Source organism: Syngnathus floridae, chromosome 12 (genome assembly GCF_059516105.1).
Source record: "Syngnathus floridae isolate MCC-2025c chromosome 12, RoL_Sflo_1.0, whole genome shotgun sequence".
NCBI classification, from domain to species: domain Eukaryota; kingdom Metazoa; phylum Chordata; class Actinopteri; order Syngnathiformes; family Syngnathidae; genus Syngnathus; species Syngnathus floridae.
The window spans coordinates 9,800,562-9,825,190 of NC_142424.1; the positions used below are offsets into that span (position 1 = coordinate 9,800,562).

At 41.4% G+C, this 24,629-nt stretch overlaps 1 protein-coding gene across 6 annotated transcripts in view; it reads left to right on the top strand.

Moving 5' to 3' along the window:
* The window catches only part of dcc (DCC netrin 1 receptor), a 249,177-nt gene that overhangs the window by 218,042 nt on the left and 6,506 nt on the right, over positions 1–24,629 (top strand). For all 6 annotated transcript variants that reach the window (XM_088391100.1, XM_088391099.1, XM_088391101.1 and 3 more), the window contains exons 26-28: positions 144–293; positions 8,445–8,753; positions 21,635–21,783. In XM_088391100.1, the coding sequence (XP_088247226.1) occupies positions 144–293; positions 8,445–8,753; positions 21,635–21,783 (608 nt within the window). The remainder of the gene's footprint in view (positions 1–143; positions 294–8,444; positions 8,754–21,634; positions 21,784–24,629) is intronic.

Consider the following 24,629-nt stretch of genomic DNA (forward strand, 5'->3'; position numbering starts at 1 on the left):
ATATATATATATATATATATATATATATATATATATTATGTGTGTGCGTGTATGTGTGTGTGTGTGCGTGCGTGCGTGCGTGCGTGCGTGCGTTCGTGTCACTTGTACTGACCATTGTCCTTTTCTTTTTTATCTTTTGTCAGCGGTGGTCAGTGCCATTCCAGTGCCATCTCTTGATTCCTCTCAGTATCCCGGCATACTTCCTTCCCCTTCATGTAGCTTCACGCATACCAAATTCAGTTTAAGACCGATGCCATTTCCCAGCTTGACTGTAGACAGAGGATACACACAAGGTAAGACCACAAAAAGTCGTAAAAGTCAGAAACACAAACCAACTGTCTATAAATAATAAAGTGGAACCTTGGGTTATGGACGGCCATTTTTTATGAACAATTCAGGTTGCAGGCAAAGTTTTCAAATAAAAATGTATCTATTTGCATGCACAAGTGTAATGAAAAATCTTCCAAAGACATATGGGGGACATGAGTCCATTTACAGTATTTAACCTTTATTTGTAAAGCAACAAACATGACTACTGTGAGCGTACTTGGCACCAAAATAAAACAGAATTTAAGAATTTTTCTTAAGAAGCATAGACAGGCAATCCACTCTATTTGGGTTGTCTTTGCACACCAGCAGCAGTTTTAAAGTCACCTGTAAACATCAGCGAAAAAAAACACAGCACAAACAGGAATGGCTAGCCACAACACCTCTTGACAATAACCCAATTTGTTACAGTACCATATCTACGTATGTCCTTTTGCTCACGATTTTGAAATCGATATCTACCATCCTTGATGGTCATTTGAATCAGCACTAAGACTAAAAGTCCCTGTTTTAGATTGTCTTGAAAGAATAAGGACGTTTCTAACTGACCCCAAACTTTCAATGGTAGTGTATTATACAGAGATGGGGACTCAAGTCACTGTGACTTGGACTCGAGTCGACTCGAGTCGCTGTTTTGATGACTTGTGACTTGACTTGACAAAAAACTTGAGACTCGACTTGGACTTGGAAGTTAAAGACTCGGGACTTGACTTGACTTGAGACACGATGACTTGAATGACTTCAGTGTTATTTAGTTTATGTTTTCAGTTTGAATATAAAATTAATAATACGTTTAAAAAAATAATATCGATAACACGGTAGGAGCGCAGGCTGAGAATGGCGTTGTCATGATTGGATCACTACCCTGTCAATCAATCAGTCATGCCCTCTCTACCTACCGAATGTGTTTATTGGAGAATCACGCCCCTTTATATCAGACATGCGCAAACATGTCAGCGGGAGCGGTACCGCGAGTCATCACCTTCGGCTATCGCAATTACTTTTATGACGGCAAAAGACGGACAGCACAGTGCGAGATATGCAACAAAAACAACTTCAAACTTTGTCCGTCATTTGAAGAGCCATTCTGCCAAGTAAGTGCTTTTCATTTGTCTAAACAGGTGTGTATATATATATATATATATATAGCTTTAATGCAATGAATAGGATGATGAAACTGATATCTTTTCTTTCCACTACTAAGATCAGATTCTGCGGGTAAAATTGCAATAATAAGATGACTTGACTTGGACTTGACTTGACCTATTTGAGGTCTTGACTTGGACTGGACTTGACCTATTTAAGGACTTGACTTGACTTGACTTGACTTGACTTGCCCGAGAAAAAAATGACTTGGGACTTACTTGAGACTTACACATGTGTGACTTGGTCCCATCTCTGGTATTATAAATTGAAACTTTTTTTGGCCAATGTTAATTCAAGTATTTTGGTAATGATACTTGATCATATAAATATTACAGATTGTTTGTATTTGTGTACTGCAAAATATTTAAAATCAATATTTTTTGCATCATGAAGAATCCTATACATAGAATTGACTGCGTAACCTTGTATAATCTCCAGTGTTCCTCCTGTCATGCTTTTTGTCTTATTTGAGACAATTGTACTGTAGCGCTAAATGATGCAGTAGGGAGCAGTAATTCAATAATAGCCTAATTTCTTGTCAGCTTGTATCAATGACTTGGAGACAGCTGAGAAACAATAAGGAGCCTCAGAGTCATTCAATTAGCTGACACCCTGGGAGGACTGATCACTGGCAACAAAATGCAGTTACAACCGTCAAGGGGAACACAAAACAATACTTGAGCCTTCTGTCTATCATACCTTGTATGACATTGTAAAAAGCCCCAGGCTGCGGGTGCTTTATTGTGAGCAATATCACAAGCAAACTTGCCAACTTTGGGTTGTGAAAAATGGGGAGATATTTTTCATTGGTCTAAAGATTTTGTTTGCCCTATATTTACCACATAAAGGAAAAATTATACATACACTTATTCAATATATGAGTCATGGACAATCAATAATAATGGATGAATGAACAGTTTTATGTCATAAAATTAGTACATAGTACCAGTTAACGCTAAATAATGTTGCACTAAAAATGCATGTATACTACAAAACAACAATGCAGTATTCAATGCATGGCGGCACAGTGGGGCACTGGTTCGGACATCCACTTCACAGTTCAGACGTGTAGGGTTCGATTCCGACTCCGGCCTGCCTGTGTGGAGTTTTCTACGGGTTCTCCCAAATCATGCATTTGTAAGCCTGTTGACCACTCCAGATTGTCCGTATGTGTGATCGGTACGACCTTTGTGGGGCGATTTAGAAAAATATGGATGGATGGATATTTAATGCACATCAAATTAAAGTGTGTCTGTTCCACCATCTTACTGAAAAATAACAGAACATAACAATAACAAAATATAAGTACACCTAATTTTAGCAAGGCTCAATAAGATGAATTAAGAAATGTGAAAATATTTGCAAATTATTTCTTTTAACTAAATTCTTTCTTTTAACTACCCGTCATTGTAACGCCTCCATTCATTTCAATGTAAATCTTTTGCACCGCTGAGACACTGCCATCGGGTTTCCATAAAAACCAACGGCGACAGTGATTTATTTTTTGTGTTTTTATAAAAGCTGGTGGTCACCCAGGTCTATTAAAAAAAAAACATGTAGAGAAGAGGAGGCATTACATCTTCTTCAAAGTATTGATGAGGCTATCTCAGGATGAGTTCTCGGACAGTTTTGCTCAGTGCGAAATTGAAGGAGCAGTCTCCCTCCTCAGCAAAGAGGAGCCATGTTGCATCACATTCCTCACAATGGAAACTATTTATTTCACTGTAAGAATATAAATAAAAAGTTTGGCTTGTTTTAACATCTCTTACTTGCTCATTTGTTGGCATAATCCGTCCATCACAGTGCAGCACCATCTGCCGAATTCCCAAACACGGTAAACTAGAATTGGCCTGCCACGAAAATGAAGATGCACCAGTTTTGTGATGAAAAGTATACAAGTATTGGAAACTGGATGACTGTTCATTTGGCACATTACACAGCCAAAGCAATGGGTTGTGTTTATTCTATTGAAATAACATTCGTTGCTCCTCACCAAGGTCCTCACTCTTCTTACCCCAAATGTATATGCACAAAGGCCGTAAGTGGTGTTCAACAACTCTCAAACCGTGTCTATTCTCACAAGTGGAAAATCTTACCTTGACAAGTCACTTTGAAAAATATGCATGTGAGCCATGCTCATCAATGATATGTGAAGGCGGATTCATGGGGATGAGCAAAGCAAAATGTAAGTAAAGCAATTTCTCAAAGATGGGATTCAAGGTGCATATTGTTGAGAAAGAGTCGAGGAGAGGCATGTTGGTGGTGGCCTCGGTAGCGCCTCACTGGACAAATGGAAATGCAGCAGGTTGTAGGAAGTCACTGCTGCAGTGAATGCAATGCAGTGGTTAAGACAGAGAGGAGAGTTGGGGAAATGTTTAAAAAATGGTCTGGCTTGAAAGTAGATGCCAAACTAACAATTTGGGCCCATTTAGTGTTACCACAACTGGACCCAGTTGAGCACGTAAATTAATTAGCAGAGCTCGAGGGTCTCTAAATTGCTTGCATTGCAATCAGAGTCAATTAGTCATCATTCAGTCATCCATCCATCCATCCATCTTCTTCCGCTTATCCGGGGTCGGGTCGCGGGGGCAGCAGCTTTAGGAGGGACTCCCAGACTTCCCTCTCCCCAGCCACTTCTCCAGCTCATCCCGGGGGATCCCAAGGCGTTCCCAGGCCAGCTGAGAGACATAGTCTCTCCAGCGCGTCCTGGGTCGTCCCCGGGGTCTCCTACCGGTGGGACATGCCCGGAACACCTCCCCAGGGAGGCGTCCAGGAGGCATCCTGATAAGATGCCCGAGCCACCTCATCTGGCTCCTCTCAACGTGGAGGAGTAGCGACTCTACTCCGAGTCTCTCCCGGATGACCGAGCTTCTCACCCTATCTCTAAGGGAGAGCCCGGACATCCTGCGGAGAAAACTCATTTCGGCCGCTTGTATCCGAGATCTCGTTCTTTCGGTCACGACCCATAGCTCGTGACCATAGGTGAGGGTAGGAGCGTAAATCGACCGGTAAATTGAGAGCTTTGCCTTTTGGCTCAGCTCTCTCTTCACCACAACGGACCGGTACAGGGTCCGCATTACTGCCGACGCTGCACCGATCCGCCTGTCGATCTCACGCTCCATCCTCCCCTCACTCGTGAACAAGACTCCAAGATACTTGAACTCCTCCACTTGGGGCAGGATCTCATCCCCGATCCGGAGAGGGCATTCCACCCTTTTCCGATCGAGGACCATGGACTCGGATTTGGAGGTGCTGACCCTCATCCCGACCGCTTCACACTCGGCTGTGAATCGTTCCAGCGAGAGCTGGAGATCACGGCCTGAAGAAGCCAACAGCACCACGTCATCTGCAAAAAGCAGAGACGCGATGCTGAGGTCCCCAAACCGGACCCCCTCAACGCCTCGGCTGCGCCTAGAAATTCTGTCCATAAAAATTATGAACAGAATCGGTGACAAAGGGCAGCCTTGGCGGAGTCCAACCCTCACTGGGAACGAATCCGTCTTACTGCCGGAAATGCGGACCAGACTCTGGCATCGGTGATACAGGGACCGAACCGCCCTTATCAGTTGGCTCGGCACCCCGTACTCCCGAAGCACCCTCCACAGAACCTCCCGAGGGACACGGTCGAACGCCTTCTCCAAGTCCACAAAACACATGTGGACTGGTTGGGCGAACTCCCATGCACCCTCGAGGATCCTGCCGAGGGTGTAGAGCTGGTCCACTGTTCCACGGCCAGGACGAAAGCCACACTGCTCCTCCTGAATCCGAGGTTCGACCTCCCGACGGACCCTCCTCTCCAACACCCCTGAATAGACCTTACCAGGGAGGCTGAGGAGTGTGATTCCCCTGTAATTGGAACACACCCTCCGGTCCCCCTTCTTAAAGAGGGGGACCACCACCCCAGTCTGCCAATCCAGAGGCACTGTCCCCGATGTCCACGCAACGTTGTAGAGGCGTGTCAGCCATGACAGCCCCACAATATCCAGAGCCTTTAAGAACTCCGGGCGGATCTCATCCACCCCCGGGGCCTTGCCACCGAGGAGTTTTTTGACTACCTCAGTGACTTCGACCCCAGAGATTGGAGAATCCGCCTCAGAGTCTCCAGGCCCTGCTTCCTCAATGGAAGGCGTGTAGGTGGAATTGAGGAGGTCTTCGAAGTATTCTCCCCACCGACTCACGACGTCCCGAGTCGAGGTCAGCAGCACGCCATCCCCACTGTAAACAGTGTTGACGTTGCACTGCTTCCCCCTCCTGAGACGCCGGATGGTGGACCAGAATTTCCTCGAAGCCGTCCGAAAGTCATTCTCCATGGCCTCACCGAACTCCTCCCACGCCCGGGTTTTTGCCTCAGCAACCGCCGAAGCCGCGTTCCGCTTGGCCATCCGGTACCTGTCAGCTGCCTCCGGAGTCCCGCAGGCCAAAACGGCCCGATAGGACTCCTTCTTCAGCTTGACGGCATCCCTTACCGCCGGTGTCCACCAGCGGGTTCGGGGATTGCCGCCACGACAGGCACCAACGACCTTACGGCCACAGCTCCGGCCGGCCGCCTCAACAATGGAGGCGCGGAACATGGTCCACTCAGACTCAATGTCCCCCGCCTCCCCCGGGACGTGGGAAAAGCTCTGCCGGAGGTGGGAGTTGAAGCTCTTCCTGACAGGAGATTCTGCCAGACGTTCCCAGCAGACCCTCACAGAGCGTTTGGGTCTGCCAGGTCGGACCGGCATCTTCCCCCACCATCGGAGCCAACCCACCACCAGGTGGTGATCAGTTGACAGCTCCGCCCCTCTCTTCACCCGAGTGTCCAAAACATGCGGCCGCAAATCCGATGACACGACTACAAAGTCGATCATCGAACTGCGGCCTAGGGTGTCCTGGTGCCAAGTGCACACATGGACACCCTTATGTTTGAACATGGTGTTCATTATTGAAAATCCGTGTCGAGCACAGAAGTCCAACAATAGAACACCGCTCGGGTTCAGATCAGGGGGGCCGTTCCTCCCAATCACGCCCTTCCAGGTCTCACTGTCATTGCCCACGTGAGCATTGAAGTCACCCAGTAGAACGATAGAGTCCCCAGAAGGAGCGCTCTCCAGCACTTCCTCCAGGGACCCCAAGAAGGGTGGGTACTCTGAGCTGCTGTTTGGTGCATAGACACAAACAACAGTCAGGACCCGTCCCCCCACCCGAAGGCGGAGGGAGGCTACCCTCTCGTTCACCGGGGTGAACCCCAATGTGCAGGCGCCCAGCCGGGGGGCAATAAGTATACCCACACCTGCTCGACGCCTCTCACCGTGGGCAACTCCAGAGTGGAAGAGAGTCCAGCCCCTCTCGAGAGGGCTTGTACCGGAACCCAAACTGTGTGTGGAGGCTAGTCCGACTATATCTAGTCGGAATCTTTCTGCCTCGCACACCAGCTCGGGCTCCTTTCCAGCCAGAGAGGTGACATTCCATGTCCCAAGAGCCAGCTTCTGCAGCCGGGGATCAGACCGCCAAGGTCCCTGCCTTTGGCTGCCGCCCAGCTCACATTGCACCCGACCCCTTCGGCCCCTCCCACAGGTGGTGAGCCCATGGGAAGGGGGACCCACGTTTCCATTTCGGGCTATGCCCGGCCGGACCCCATGGGCGAAGGCCCGGCCACCAGACGCTCGCCTTCGAGCCCCGCCTCCAGGCCTGGCTCCAGAGGGGGGCCCCGGTGACCCGCGTCCGGGCGAGGGAAAACAAAGTCCATTTATGGTTTTCATCATAAGGGGCTTGGGTGAGCCGTGCTTTGTCTGACCCCTCACCTAGGACCCGTTTGCCATGGGTGACCCTACCAGGGGCATGAAGCCCCCGACAACATGGCTCCTAGGATCATAGGGGCACGCAAACCCCTCCACCACGATAAGGTGACGACTCGCGGAGGGGATCATTCAGTCAATCAATCAAAATATGATGTCTTTCACCGAGGGGCAATGTAAAATCAATGAGGAGCAGCGTAATTTAAAAAGGATGGACAAAACATCAACAGCATAAAATATACCGCTACACAACGTTTATATTCTGCATCTAGTGTATGATTAAAGGACCTCTCTGTTGGCCATTGCCACTTATTTTATAGTCCTGGTCTTGAAAGTTGTCTTTGGTAAAAAAGAAAAATTCTCCCAAAATAGTCTGTGAGCTGTTTTCGAAAAGTTTGCGCATGCTTTTGTGGCAGATTTTGAAACTTCAAAAGGTGACAGCCCATTGCTAATGTTTACTTGGTGTTGTTTGTCATGAAAGTTGTAAAATGAAGTAAAACAAAACCAAGTGGAATGGACCAAGACCAAAGAAATGTAGTTTGAAGCAATCATTCTGAGTTAAAAAATGAAGGGTTTTGGTCAGGTCGAAAGAAAAGGCTTAGTCTAACCAAGATCTATCACTGCCCACCTCTGGAGCAAGGGATTCTTTCTGGAAAAAAATGGAAATGAAAAATAAAAATGTATTTAATGCTATGATGTGTGTTTGGGGTCATTGTCTTAAATATATAAATAGACATGGATATCATGTATGTCTAAGTGTCTTACAGAGTTTTTTTGTTAAGTGTGTTGAATTGCAAATAGTCTTCCAGCCAAGTCCCTGATGATGTATGTGCTTACTACTGTGTGAAGAGGCTTTAAGACAAGCTTTCGGACCATATTTTAGGGATTTAAATATATGCATGCATAGTTCCAAAGGTATTAACACCCACTGAGCAGAGAAATGTGGTGATGACAACTGTAAATTGGTTTCCAACTTAATTAAAACTGAAACTGCCGTCATGGAAGGCTAAAACATACTGTAATGTAATCATTAATTATTGTTTTTAAATTCCAATAAATTCCAAATAAATTGTACTTAATTAGTAAACTAATTCTGTCTTTCCTCCGGCCTGTCCCTGCCATCTCATTTGCCTTTCTTATACCATTATTCCTATCTGTCATTCATCTGCGTTGCTTCATTTCCGTCCTCAACAGTCATATCCACAGATGCTTCCACCAATCCCCTTCTGCAGCAGCAGTCTCCACCACAACAGCCTCCTCCCCTTCTCCCTGGCTCCTCTGTGAGCGCTGGGGAGCATATACCAGGTATTGGCCCGGTTCCTGGGGCCCCTGCTGCCGCTACCGCTGTTGCATCCGAGGATTCTCAAGCAGGTGCAAGTCGTACTATACCAACTGCATGTGTGCGACCAACTCACCCACTTCGAAGCTTCACAAATCCACTGCTGCCACCTCCAATGAGCACCATTGACCCAAAGGTCTACACCTCCATGCTGCCACAGTCCAGTAAGTACAAACAAGTAGTGTGTATGTTTTACCAAGGTTTATATAGTATGTAGTATACTAGTAGTGTTAGTATTAGAACCGTATTTTCCGCACCATAATGCACACTGGATTATAAGGCGTACCTTCAATGAATGGCCCATTTTAAAACTTTGTCCATATACGTATAAGGCGCACTGGATTATAAGGTGCATAGAATAAATAACTCAACATTCCCCCAACGTTAATGCAGTGGTTCGTAACCATTTTCCTTGTTCGCACCCCATTCAATTCACCAACCAGTTCTCGCACCCCTAACCCTAACCTTAACCCTAACCCTAATAATTATTATAATAATAATTGGTTTACTTTATAGCTATAAGGCTTAATTAGCATTATCCCTAATGCCAATTAACACAATGACTTCTTGATTTCCAGAATTTTTCATGTTTTTCGGTTACCCGACCATTATCCCCGAAAATTTGTAAATTTCCCCCAGGGTATTCTTGCACCCCCGAGGAAGCATTCGGGTGCGAGCACCCCCGGTTAAGAACCACTGCATTAATGCAATCACAATATGGTAACACTCGAAATAGTGAAAACAATAACAATACATCAATAACTCAACGTTGCTCAAATGTTAATATCGCACAACACACAAAATAAACACGTAAAGCTTACTTTAATAAGTTAGTCCTCATCCACGAATCCATATTGGTCCATATAGTATAAGGCGCACCGGATTATAAGGCTTTTGAGAAAATTTGAGGTTTTTAGGTGCGCCTTATAGTGCGGAAAATACGGTAGTAGACTGCTTTCAACCTCAAAACGCAAGCAACTTTTCTTATGTTTACTGATGTGCACCAGTGCTGTTGAAAGTTCTTCGCCTTGGTTTAGGGGTTAAGTACATTGGGATTGTACATTATTGTACAAACTTAATTGCAATGTAAACCTGTGATGGGTAATCACCCGTGTTTTTATGTGCTTGCTGGTTGTCAAACTTGCAATTTTTATGCGATTTAGTACACACAGCCAGGACTCTATCTGGGTATCGTTGGTGTGTAACACAGACTTGGTGAGAATCATTTTAATTTTGAACTGATCCATCTCTCCAACTCCTCATATTTGTACATTGGTGGCCTCTTTCTTTGAGTGGTAGCTGCTACCAAAATTCAAAGTGGTAGTTTGGTGCATATTTATAGACGTTTAACTTGGAACAGTATCCCCAAAACTCCTACTTTGCAAATGTCAATTTAATTTAAATTATTTTGAATGAACTTGTTCAACATTAGCCATATTTCTTGGTAGAATCTTATTATTTTCTTTCTGTGTCTCTTGCTGTCATTCTTTCTTATCACCCGCAGCAACGTGAACAGAAATCAATGGGCTGTGTGTGTACTTGTGTGAAGGTATACATGCATTACGTTTCTGAATTTTGTTGGTGTATATTACTACTGTGTGTGGGCGTGCACTTTCATTAAGGTTATGTTTACACACCCAGGTGGCCTCAGATTAACATTGATTTTCAGCTCCAAGGCGCCTTGCACAGAAAAAGAAAAACCTGCGGCGATTCTCAGCTTCTCTAAAGACCCCAAGAATGGCAATCAAAGGCCTTCACCAGCCCACAACCCTCCTGGGCGTGCCAATATATACACCATCCCCTACTCACCCATAGAGCAGACAGAACATCTCCTAACAAGGGAGAATAAAGCTGAATCAAGCCAGCGCATTTATTTTTAGTCTAGTTTATGTTTATCCTGGGGTGAATGACTCCCTTGGTGAAAGATTGTTTTTCAGTTTAATTGGACTGTTGTGGACATGGGAGTAAGAGAACAATGGACACAAAATTTTAAGATGAACATAATGCTGAATGGAGGGGTACCGTGAAGCACTGGCTAGCAAGTCGCCTCAGTTCAGATGTTGTGGATTCGATTCTGGCTCCGGCCTTCCTGTTTGCAGTATATAGTATGTTCTCACTTTGTATTTTGGTTTCCTCCGGGTACTCCGGTTTCCTCTCAAATTCCAAAAACATGCATGGTCGGCCCAATGAGTGCTCCAAATTGTCCAAATTGTAGTTGTGAGTGCGAGTGTGGATGTTTTTTCGTCTCTGTGTGCCCTGCAATTGGCTGGCAACCATTCAGGCTGTCCCACGGCTACTGCCTGAGGTCAGCTGGAATAGGCTCCAGCACGCCCGCGACCCTCCTGAGTATAAGCAGTGCAGAAAACGGATGGACGTATAATAAATAACAAAAAGATATCTAAAAAGCACAAAGCTGGGTTTGGAATGCATAAAGAACGCTAACATGAGTAATTGTCTTCACAAATGGCCTTTCCAAAGCCCTGAGCATTTGTGGCCACGGAAGCAACCAATTTAAATGAAATCTACCAATCCTGTCAAGAATGGTTGAATACCCCACTAGAATTATGCCAGAACCCTGTTGATTGCTGCAAAACATGTCTGGTGGTGCTGAATTATCCTTACGCCAATGTCAGTTGTCACACGTATACTTATGACCTTTTGTGCATTTAAGGGGACCAAAAATGAATTCAAAGTTGAGCAATCAATTCTCGTTTAAATCATTGACAATGTACAGTCAAAACATTGTTAGACCACCCTTGTTTATTCAGTTTCTTGTTTTATTTTAAAGAGCTGGTGTTAAGCCATTTCCATGGTTTTCTTGACAATAAGGAAAATCACTTCAGTTTTCATATCAATATCTATGACATTGTCCTGCCACAAAAATGCTTTCAGGTTAGGCATTACGAATTTTGTCATCTGTCCCAAGAGCAGTGTATGTTATCATTGCAGGAGGTAATCGCCTCATCCTGAATGCTAAAACACATGATTAACAACTAATCATTGTGGAGTTGTAAAGTTAACGAGATGACTTATCTTTACACCCCAGTAAAGTGAGTACATCACTTAGAAACACAAGTGACAAAGAGTATGAAATATGTTCACTTTGCTGAGCTGGTTTCTAAAAATGCAATTTTTTTGCGGTACCATGTTTTGCATCCAGTCGACTGTTTCATTTTTGACATTTTCTGTCTGGGATTGTTCATTATCTGCACATTTTTTATCATGCTTATCCTATTGTGTAAGCAACCATTGATCCATCCAACTGTCGGCAAAAAGATTTTGAGTACACTATTCACTAATATAAATGAAGTTCATTGCCTAAATTCATTCAATCATCATTCATTAATCATATTCAGCTATGATAATGTTAAGCATTTCTTTGGTTTACAGTGTACAGATGTGAATAATTAAAAACTGATCAGGAATCATACATAGACTAAGCCCAAACTTTGAAAAAACACATTTGGAAAAATCATCATGATCTTTATAAAGAATGAGGGTTAGGGTTACATAGGGTTAAATACATATGGAACCCCGTTATTGTAGACAGGAGCATGTGCGCTCAGTGAAAAAACTGTGCATCTTGATTTCCATGCCAGGGCAAGTGTAGTTAACCATTTTGGTAATATTGCAGACCGTGTTGCATCTAACTGGGCGTTCTGGCGTAATGAGCGAGTTTTATTATTACATGCCCCTGGTAGGCATATAATAAAAGTAAAGTAGGCTAGAATTTCCACCAGCTAAAACCAGGCAACCCTTAGTTATGGCGCAGGTAGTGTAATGTGATTTTGATGGATTTTAATGAGTCCCAGACAGATTCTGAGCTCCACAGACATGTGTAGTAGATGTCATTGAATTTAATTCTTAAATATGACAACGGTGTACGTCAATCCCTCAGAATTGTTGTAGAAATCAGTCCATTGAAGGAATAACTATTATAATTTTAAATATATTTACATACCCTGCTGACTACGGCACAAATGTAGGTGGGGGGCTGGTTGTCACGCATGGATGTATGATCAGGGTTAGAAGGTGGTCTCAAAGTGCCCACTCCACAGCGGCTAACTTTACATCATCCACATGGGGAGGTCTTTTTGCAGTTCATTTAAAATGTAATTTGCCGATCTCATGGATAAACTCCAGGGAGTCATTCCGCCATATAGACCAGGCACCTCTTATGGGCTGATTTTAAAGGAAATGAGGAGAGCCACATACTAAAGTGCATGACAAGTTGTCTGTGTTCTTTCCCACAACAGCACAAATGCTTCTTTTTATCCGTCCCCTCTCTAGCAAAATACCAAAGGCAAGAAAACAACACCCATGCCCACAGTTAGACTGTGTTTTGCGCTAGACTAGCACAAATATAGGGCCCATTGTGTAGATAATTATCAAAAATGTCTGCTAACTCATATAGCTAAAATATTACTGTATGTGTTCCAAAAAAGAAAAGAAAATGTAAAAATATTCCAAAAAAAGTGCAGTTTAATGCGGGAAACTCTAAGACACAACAAATGGCTGCTATGTGCATTTCATCCCACCTCAGCGGAGTGAGTTTGCTCTTATAAAGTATTATCTGCAGCATTTTGACAAATACATGGGATATTTCAGTATACATTCCCAAATCATAGAAAATACCATTTTTCCTTTAGTCTTTGTTTTGTCGATAAACCAATTGTTCCAAGGGTGTGAGATAAGGTCAGGAAGTTAACAGGTTAACATACGTTAATCATTTTGGAACAATGTGCAGATTCTAACCACACGTTATGGAAATCAGTGGTCTCGCTCCCACAATCCCATAAATATATCAAAATGTTCATATCAAATTAAGCTCTTATTTTCCTAACAGGCAATTGCATATGTTTCATTTTTGTTCTTCATCAGTTTTCCATAGTCATACAGCTGGATGACAAGAGCTGTTTACATGCCTTCCCAGCATATCTCATTTCCATTTCCATTGTAGTTGCCATGAATTCATAACATTGTCAGATATGGTTCAAACCAGATATTGTACAACCAGGCATAGATTGACAGCAGGGTTTTTATTTGAACCATCATGCAAAATGATATGACATGAACATCCCTGCTGTTGGCAAACAGCAAAAAGGATGCAAATTTGATAGAAATTATACTGTTGAATGAGTAAATGGCGAAATGGAAACATCTGTGTTTTAATTAGATTTACTATATTAGGGGAAAATGGAAATCTACCGTATTTTCCGGACTATAAGCAGCTACTCTTTGTACAATCTTTGAACTCTGCGGTTTATAGGCCAGTGTGGCTTACCTATGGGTTTTTCATGATTTTTATATCATATGATTGGAGCATATTTTCTTACATATGGAAATCAAACATGAACACACCTGTGGAAGTCCAGTGCAGCTTCTATATGAACAATTTTAGCTGGTGTGGCTTATATTTGCATGTATAGTCCAGAAATTACAGTAATTAGAAAACAGTTATTTGTTTGGTACCTATAATATTGACATGACCCCTTTCTTAATATGCCCCTCTTTCTAAAATGATCAGAAAACAGTTACAAATGTAACATTTGTACACTCTTACCCGTCACACTGAAAATAACGTTTTAGAAAAAAGTCAAACAGGGTCACAGTGAAATATTAGTAAGCAAGACTGCATCACTTTCAAGAGGTTCTGGGTTAAAAAGTCTCCTCAGGTTTTGGCTTTCATCCATAGTCCAAGTTTGCCTTGCAAGTTTGGTTAATGAAAGAATCTAAATTGTCCATAAGTGGGAATGTGAGTGTGAATGGTTGTTTGTCAATAAAATATGTGCCACTGGTGTTCCCAAAGTTAGCTTGAATAAGATCCTGCTCAGTTGTGATCATGAGGACAAAAGATATAGAAAACAGATGAATGGATGGATGGATGAATGGATCAAACAGACCGATCAAAAATACACAGAAGATTAGGACAAGGAAATACTAAACTCCTCTGTGAGCTGTTGAAGTTGACTGTGCCTTCAGAGACGCAATGATACTTTTAATCTTTTACTGGATTTACTTCAAACCATTCTCAGGATCAATAACACCACCACCCAACCATCCTCCATCTTCACCTCATAGTGCTTTATATCTCTCAATCTTTCACCTCGGCCCAAAAAAACAGACAGACAGCACTGATGTGACCCCCGGCAGTCATTTCACACCTTCAGTCTGACGTGTCTGGTAAATATATCCACCTCTCTAGCAGACAAGCCGCCAATCTCCCCAAACCTCCACCTTTCACTGACAAATCCCCTGAGGCTCAGCCAGACACCATAAAACTGTCTTTTAGGGGGGGGGGGTTTCTACTGTGGAGGTGGTATAGCACTTATATTGCACAATTGCACAGTGTTTTATTTCTAGAACTCATTTCCTCGAATTTGGTCTGACAACATGTGCGCAAGTGTTATAAACTATTTTATTCTGCTACATTTTGAGGTTGCTCTGATGTCCCCTGCTTACAGAATATCGGGAAATATGGTTATGGCATATAGAACTACATATTGACCAGTAATTTTATTAAACTAATTCTAGTCCCTGAAGGAAAAAATACTTTGCACATGACTGTTGCATGCATGCATGACAACACATACACCCAAACTGTGTGTATATGATATGCTATGCTATTGCCCACCATCGAATTTATCTGGCAGCTGTCAAATAAGTGGAGTATCGGCACATTTTTCTTCCTCACTTAAAGCACTCGGTAGCAGTTCTCCTCATGGGAAAGTTTGATCTGAGATTTAAACACGGAACTCCTCAACGTACTAACCACATTTCACTGCGCCACCTATCAAAGTGACCTTTAAATCTAAAATGTATCCATGCGACTGGATAAAATCAATATTCATTACTTTTGTTAGTAACTCTTGTGGAAAGATATCAATACGTGTCAGACAAAGGACCATGATATTGAACACATACTGACTTGCTATCTTTACGATTTAGCTTGGCAGAGACTTGATGTGAACGGAAGGAATATTCCCTCATTCTTTCCGAACACACTGTGCTCACAAGGTCATTAACAATCTTGGCATGAGATCAGTCAGAGAGATGTAGTCATCCTTTGATGGACTCGTGCGCTTTTATTTTATTTTCTAAAAAGAACTGCGCTGTAAACTTTGACAGAAAACTTTGCTATTAGCTGAAGGCCGTGAAGCACAACACACTTTGCATTAAACATACTGGAATGTAAGTTTTATCCACTTTAAATTGTGTGAGTTTTTGTGGGCCTGCATTGAGGTATTACTGGACTGAACATTAAAGTCACTCAGTCTCAAGAAGAAGGGAGAACATACAAACTCCACAAAGGAAAGCTGGAGCCGGAATTGAACCCACAACAAGTCTGTAGCTTTCGACTCCCGTGAGGATAAGAGCTTCAGATAAAGGATGGATGGATGGATGGATGGATGGATGGATGGATGGATGGATGGATGGATGGATGGATGGATGGATGGATGGATGGATGGATGGATGGATGGATGGATGGATGGATGGATGGATGGATGGATGGATGGATGGATGGATGGATGGATGGATGGATGCTTAAGAATACTTACATAGCTAATGAAATGCAGTGGGAAAGTTGCATTTATAATTACAGTTTGAATTAAAATCTTTATAGTCATTGAGAAAAACATCTTTTCCAGCATATTTTGCTGCAGTGATGGATAGCATCTATTCTCTGGACAACTTCAGGTTGTTTTGTTGTACTATGAATTTGGTTGACAGTAGATGTCTAAATCCAACTTTATCTTTTTTGTCTCTGTAATTCATTGCAAAGAGGATTGTCCCCAGTGTTTTCTTCTTCACAGAAGCAAGGGTGGTTGTCTATTGATCAAAATTTGAATGAATGCTGTGCAGGGAGAAGAAGACAGGATTCTGAACACAAGAGGCCTAGGGATGTGTTGAGCCATCAGGGGACTGTGCAGTTTATCAGCAAAAAGAAAAAAAAATCACAACTATTCGGTCTCTGTTTTATGTCTGTGATTGTCAATCTTTATTTTGTCACATGTCCCTCCTTGTGCTTTGAATACCTAAATTTGACAGAGTATTTGTTGCAGAACACGAAGGCTTTAAAATGTACTGTCCATTGATTTTCATGAAACTGTAGTTAGCAGTTGTGACACACCCGGTCAGACAAATCTGAAATTGTGCTCTGGAAGATGGAAGGTCGATAACGGGTTGATAATAGACGGGTAGGCTGATATATATGTGGATAGATGTTAGGGGTGAGAGAAATAATTGATGTAGAGTGGATTCCCGCCATGCGTGGAGGCTAAGGCCTGATCCTGACCGATTTCCACGCAAATTTCCCATTAATTAATGCTCTCTTACAAGTGATGATAATGGGATTGGGGTCTGTGCATGTAATTGTCCACGTTTTGAAAAATTGCATTTTTCTATACGCTGTCTTTAAAGGGCTTGCCCACACTAATCATCCCAGCATACATTGTCTTTGTAACGCACTGAGTCGCAATTTTGAGAAAGCCTTTATGATTTATGCCCCTTGTTCCATCCATGCACTGGAATGTATAAATCAATAATCTTTCTAGTACTGTGTTTGTATTAGATAAATTACCAATATGATAGCAATCCCAATTAGTAACAGTATGCACATGAGGAATTGTATTTGTGTTACTGTGAACATTTCCAGTTTTTTAAGTTCTTGTTTTTTCAAAAAAATCTGTGTTTGTCATTACTAGCGTCAAATGAACACAAACCGAGAAATGTACTGGCTGTCTGCCCACCGTCAAATCCATTTGTGTTCACGGATGAATTGGTAGATGGTTAGTCGGTCAGATAAATTACTGCAGGGCTCAGACTTCCGTTTCTTGTTTGATGGTCCACTTAGTCACTTATGAACATTGCTATTTAGCTCAATCAATGTCAGTTATGTGTAATCAACTCAAACTGACCCTGCCCATACATTCAGAGACCTCTGCGTTCAACAGCAGAGAGCATATTGTTCACTAAATTAGTGGCAAGATGAGGCTTGACAGTTCAATGGAATAGTGGTTAGTATGTCTTCCTCTCGGCCAGGGACTGGGTGACCATAGCGAGTTTCGGTGTTTTCCCAAAAGTCCGGTCCATTTGGGCGCAGACCCAGGCACATCACGGCCCCTCCAATCAAATCACTCATTGATGAATATTCCCAGGCTAAGTGTTGAATCCAGCCCACAGCCAAAAGGTTCTAGGATAGAATCTTGGCTGAAGCCTCTTGAATGGAGTGTACATATACATCACTCCATGTGCTTTTTAAGGACAAGCAGTATAGGCAATGGTCACTCTTTGATGGAAATAACTCTGATACAATCCCACATCCTATCTTGATGAATGAAATATTCAAGCTGAAAATCTTCATTGACTACCTATCCTGCTTTCTTAAATGGCCTGTCTCATCTCTTCCACAGTCATGACAGTGCTGCAGTGGCGTACAAAGGTCATAGTGATGCTTGGGGGAAACTCCTTGATTGCATGCCTCACCCCCAATACATATTCACAGTTAGGCCAAGTCGCCCCCAGTAATCCATTGAGTATGTTGGGTTCCAGTTCAACTGAAATTGCCAACTGCAATAAAACTTGGAAATAACAGCAGGGGGGAAAAATCCATGATATATTGGGGATATACGGTATTCGTGAAATTCGGGGAGAACGACTCAGCTGTAAGTAATTCTATTTCCAAATAATTAAAGCCACGCTTGGTCAGTCGCTCCTGTGGCATGGAAGTCCTGAGGTTTGTTGGGTTTTTTTTATAGGGAGAATTCTATTTCTTTGAGCTTGAAGCAGCGAGCATCAAAAAGAAATAATTACATCATACCGTGTAACTGAATTGTCATTATACTAAGTCTAAACATTCCTTATTTTTAGTTTCTCTCTCTCTTGTCCATCTTCAAATACTACTAAATTCTAGTTCAGAAGAAATTCAAATCTGAGTTCTTCAAGGTTGATACTGCAGTCCTGAATTATTCTCTATTAATTTCAAGTTGTACTTTCAAACCACTGTGGGTTTCTCACGCTATACACAATCTTCTTGTTGGTGCAATTGGCTTTCTTCAATATTCACAATTCATTAACAGAATTGTGCACTGCATTGTGGATAATTCAATCATTTTTCAAATCAAAATCCTTTCAGATCACAAAAGCGTTATTGAATCCCATTTTCAAATCCTGCACACATTCTGAGACTTTCTGCCCTCAAGATAAAACTAAGTACCAAATTTAATAAAGTTATAAATATGATCCATTGAGTTCAATTGTAATTCTGCATGAGATTTGATTTCCATTAAAAAATCTCCATCCAACAGGTGGTGAAGGTCTGCATAATGTCACACTTCTCTTGAACTTTCACAGCGTCATGGCTGAATTTCTTTTTTGTGTCTTGTCTGAAAGACTAATGAATTTAACCTTACCCTCTGAGTACGTGAAAAAACAGAAATGTCCCCTGTGTTTCTACTTTTTATGCTTTCATCAGTATGAACATAGCTTAAATACATCTTCATGGTCAATATCTGGAGGAGAATCTATGATTATCCTGAAATAGCATGTTTACTAATTTCAGAAAAAATATATTTTGGGGAGCTTTCACCAAGATTTATTATTTCTGATTGAATTTTGTTGTGTAAGTTGGTGACAATGTACGCTTTTGCTGTATGCAAGTATCTTGCTAAGGTTACGTCAAATTCGATCAAAAGTTTGATTGCAGCTAAAATGTTTCCAGTATTTTCAAACGATCTCCTCTGGTTGTAGTAACCTAGATTTTCCTGCAATGTTCAATTATTTCCTCATGTAAGCTCTGTAAAAGACACAGTTCTCATGGTCAGATATCAGTAGACCTGATTTTCTTCAAGCAGAGAAGGTGTCTTCATTTCCAAAGCTTGATAAAGAACAAACAAAACAGTAGCATGCTTATCGATATGGATATCAGAGCAACCATTTTCTCTTCACAATTTCTCTGTTTGTGGAAACCACCCTTTGAAAAGGGATCTCATCCTTCTCAGCAATTGGACCACATTTATTCTGATAGCTTTCAGGGCCACGTTGTGCTCTTGTCATCTTCAAATGATCTGGAACAGATGTCTTCAAACAGACAAATCTCTTTCCGTGCAAAAAAAATATTTCATATGCATCATCCTTTTGATGGGACCGTGAAGATGGAGTATTATGGTCTGACTGAGCTGAGTCAATAGCAAAAAAAAAATCTTCTCTGCACCGACTTTCTTTTTTACTTCTTTAGGTTGTTCTACGGTCTCACTTTGTTACTTATTTTTAATCTATGAATCTATGGCCTGCGTTGACGGGACTCTTCTTCGAATATGGCCCTCTAGTTTTCTTGTTCTGTGCTACACTCAGTTGCATTTTATTTAATTTTTATAGCTCAAAATGATATTAAAATATATACTGAACTCCAACTGCTTTACCTCCTGTTAATTTAAATAGGGATATATTAGCCTATTTTTGTGTTTGTTATTACATTTTCAGATACCTGGAAGCTATGAATCATCGTTTTGTGTGCGTGCGTACACGCGTGCGTGCCTGCGTGCATGCGTGTTGCAGTCCATTGAAAAAGTAGGAACAGCTAACAATAAAGATCAGTATTATATAATGTGATGAGTCATTAAAAGTAATTGGATGTACAGCCTTGGCATTATGAACCCTATTTATGAAGTTTAAAGTACTTGTGGGAATCAACTGGGAATTAGTGTGAAAATTGAATATGATGTAACAAAAATGCAATATGCTTTATCCATCCACATTAGTTTGTGCAGCTTACTTGAAGAGTAGAATATAATTATCTATCAACATTTGATTTTCATATTATGTATTACTTGTGCCCTCTCTGCATCCATTACAACCTGGTGATCCTGAAAGGGGGATCCTTCTATCTGTGGTCCCTTCTCAAGTTTTCTCATTTTCCCCTGGCAGGAGTTTTTTGAGTTTTTCCTTGCCCTTTTGGGAGCTTAAGATCAGGGGATGCTTTGAGAATAATTGTCAATTTTGGCTATGTGAAGCCCTTTGAGACTGTTTGTGATTTAGGGCTATACAAATAAACTTGACTTGACTTAACACAGTTCTCAATATATTTGATACAGTAATTTGGGCTGTGGTATGCCTTTAAAATAATAGTACCATAATATTTCAGTGTATCTAGTGTATGTATAATATACAACAGACTATAGAAGTCATTAACATTGCACCATTCTTGAATTTGGTTGATGAAGTTAACATTCGTTGAGACCAATCATAAGTACCAACAGTGGACTGTTAACTGCAACCTTGTGGGGTGCTAGCTACATTCTCAGACAATCATCGAGAATCTTTTTTTTACACTGTCTAAGACGGATTGGTACGCCACACGTCAAACAGAAAAGATGTACAGTAGTTAAGGTTTAGAACTGCCTGCAGAAATGTAGCTTCTATGGACACGACCACAATATGTAATAACTTAAGTCGCTTCATGACTGATAAGTTATTTGATGTTGAAAACAGTGACAATTCGACAATGTTCCTGAGATATAGTAATATATATTTATGTTAAACTAATGATGTAACTTTTGAAGTTGCTAGCTACTGCCCAGCACTCGGATACCTTATGTGGACTTCAGACTGACTATACAGGTAACAATAACTAGCCAGATATAAGCGAAGAAGAGTGGGATGTGTGTCTGTTGAATGTTTCCTAAAAAAGCTGTTTGCCTCTCTTGATTTGACAATTATTTGTTTCCTAACTGGATAGGTCGGAAGTGTAATTTAATTACACTGTGATGAGTATTGTTTAGTTTGAGTACTCATCAGTCTTCTAAAGTACTTACTATTCTGATTCTCAAGGGATTTGATGTTCCTAGGTTGGATGTAATTATAACCTCTGGAACCTCAAGCAACTTTTTGTTTTATTTATTGTTGGGGGGGTTTTGCCATCAAAATATTATGCATTATACAATGTATACCAAAACATCTCAAGTGAAAGAAGTTACATGATATGATTTGTCTGACCCTTGTTGCCTGAGTGGTGTGTTGCAGTCAAAGATCTTCTCTTTTTACACAGCTGGAAGTCTTCCAAAGCCTCAGGTGAAGACAGCTTCTCTGGGTCAGGCGGGTAAAGCTCGATCACCACTGCTTCCCGTCTCAGTTCCGACAGCGCCCGACATACCGGAAGAAGGAGGAACAAAACCCACAGAGGATTCAGCTGCCAATGTAAGTGGAGACCAAAGCAATGTTGCAAATGTAGATGAGTGGCCCTCAACGTGGAGAGGTATTCTGAGTTGATACTGCCAAAAAGATGTGAAGGCTAAGAAGACCACAAGGCTCGAAGAACATGCACTAAGGCGGAAGGTAGAGTGCCGTTGTGAAGAGAGCCATAAAAAGAGGCAGAGACTGAAAGAAAAGAGATGTTCAATTGCCGTGATTGGCGAAGGGCGAGCAAGGCCTTTTCTGCTGACCTAGATGTAGATAATAGATAGATATGTAGATAGATGTAGATATGTAGATATACATATATGTATATCCATATACGTATCTAAGGGGAAAAAATGAGAGAAGGAAAGGAGGGAGATTCGAGGGTAAAGAGAATGACAAGATGAAATTAAGGGGTGCTGGATGTCAAAGCTTGTTAAATATTCATATCGACTCAATGACAATAGAACAGGACAAGTGGTTGCCATGACGACAAATAGGAGAGGACCGAAAATGATAGTAAATGAAGATAGGAGAGTCCAGAACCAAGGGATCGAGGACATGGATGAAAGGATGGAGAGAAATAAGACAGGATGAGTGTGTAGCCATGACAACATGAGGAGAGGGCCCCTTCGAGAGGGAAAGATAAGAGTGTGAAATAGGGGAAAACGGTAAGGCAGATGTAAAGAAAGTAGGGTAAGGGAGAATCAGTCGAAGTGCTAGGTGTCAAAAAAGAAAATGTGTTGAGCCTTCAGGGGGGAGTGCTAAAGGTCAACAAAGGTCACTTCAAACCATCATCCCTGTGTACTCTCTATTTCACGCGTGCACAACTAGTTCTACACTGACTGTGAATTGCACTGGCACTTTCATTATGGAGTTACTCTTTTTTTTTTTTTAGATGCTACAAACTTTGTATAGTGATTTTGAAAAATATGATTGCTTCCAGAGATAATGAAAATTTAGAATTGCTTGGACTCACTAATGTGCACCTCTCTTTGGTCATTTAGATTTTATATTTGGCAGGTGACAAGGTATAGCCTTGGTTGAAGGCTATGCACTCTGACTGCTGTTATTTCTGACGACTTGCATGTAACAATCACTATATTAGCTTCTGCCCCTTAAAATGGAGGATGTAGGTCTTATTTGTAAAGAGATTAAGTTAGAATATTCATAAACTACCATCCATGAATCCTATCGCTTTTTCATTGTTTTTATGTCACAATGTCAGCTTCAATGTGAACGCAATGTCCCAAGAGAGTGTCTTGCGTCAATAAAATATTTATTTTATCCTGAAAGAGAAAAGAACAGTGAAAATGTAACCTTTAGGTAACAGATAGTGCATCCAGGTCAGCTGACAATCAGAGACAATATGAATGGGCATTTTGTCCAATCGATGTGGAGTTATGGGTCAACAACTGGGATCAAAAAGTAACTGGGCTTATTATAGCTTTTATTTATAGGAGCTATTATTTCCATTGGAAGTGGACAAAGTACAGTTGACAGTGGCACGGGACGACATGACCTTTTATAGCTTTACTCAATTTGAATGATTGTGGAAGGTTAAATGGGCAAAAGCTGTGGTTTAACAAAGAAATACTGCATATGGCCTTTTATGTGAATCTTGAGCATATGGAATGAGAAGAAATAGCAGAGTTACGTAAACATTGTCAAAATTAATGACAAATTCAAAATGGGAAATTAACTTGTCATACCTGTCATTTCTGTTTCTACTTCCCACTAAATTCCCAATGGATGCTGATAGATTTAATTTTTGTAACTCAGTAATATGTTTAGTTGCCTCTTCCACTAACACTTCCAATTCCATCACTTTAAACTTCATTTTTGCATTTGTAATACCTCTTACAATAAATGTACAAATTAGCAATCTAGGTGTTGACTTTTTCTAAACACAGAACCAGTTATTTTATATTGTGATTTCAATATCAATAAAAATTACTGTGATTATTATTTTTTTCCAAAATCAGCCATTCCTAGCAGTTCCGCAAAAGTTTCAGGACATTATTTCAAGATGAATGCTGTATAATGAAGGACCTTTTCATTGAGCATTTATGTGCTTCTACATAATAATGTATTTTGAAGTACTTTTGCACTTTAAACAAGTCTTTCATTAAATATGTGAAACATTGGTTAGGCAGTAGCAGAGAAGATAATTAGCCATTCATTTCTTTCCCAGAAGGACAGGTTTGCCTCGCAACAACACTCTTCTAATGCTGTGTTCGTAAGAGATACTTTACACACACACACACACACACACACACACACACACACACACACACACACACACACACACACACACACACACAGATGGAGTCTTTTAAACAATCCCACTCAGATTTGACAATTTCTATAGCTTAATCTGACATGTAATTAGCAAACCGTCATAGAACGTTGAGAGGTGTGAAGTGTAGTTTGCTGTTTCTTCCAGTAGATTATTTTTGTGTGGATGATTAAATACATGAACTGATATTTCAGATTTTTTTTTCTTTGTAAATGCTTTCAAAGCTGTAGCAGTTCATTTCCACCCTTGTTGTGATTGAACATCCATCACTGTCAGTAAGAAGTCAGCTTTAATTTATTTATAAGAGCAGCTTCAAGTACAACACCACTCTATTAAGTAACGATAACAAAACTTTGACAAGAATAAATGCAGAATGAATCACCATTGAGTTGGTGAAGTATACAGCAGCACTGTATACATTCACAAGACGAGTTTTGTTTTGGAGGATGAAGAGTCTAAGACAAGTAAAAATGTCATCCAATGTGTGTTTATTTGCGCAAGAAAGTTGATGTTCATTCTCTGCTGAACTTCATTTAACAGACAGCAGTTTTGTTGTTTCTTGAGTGTT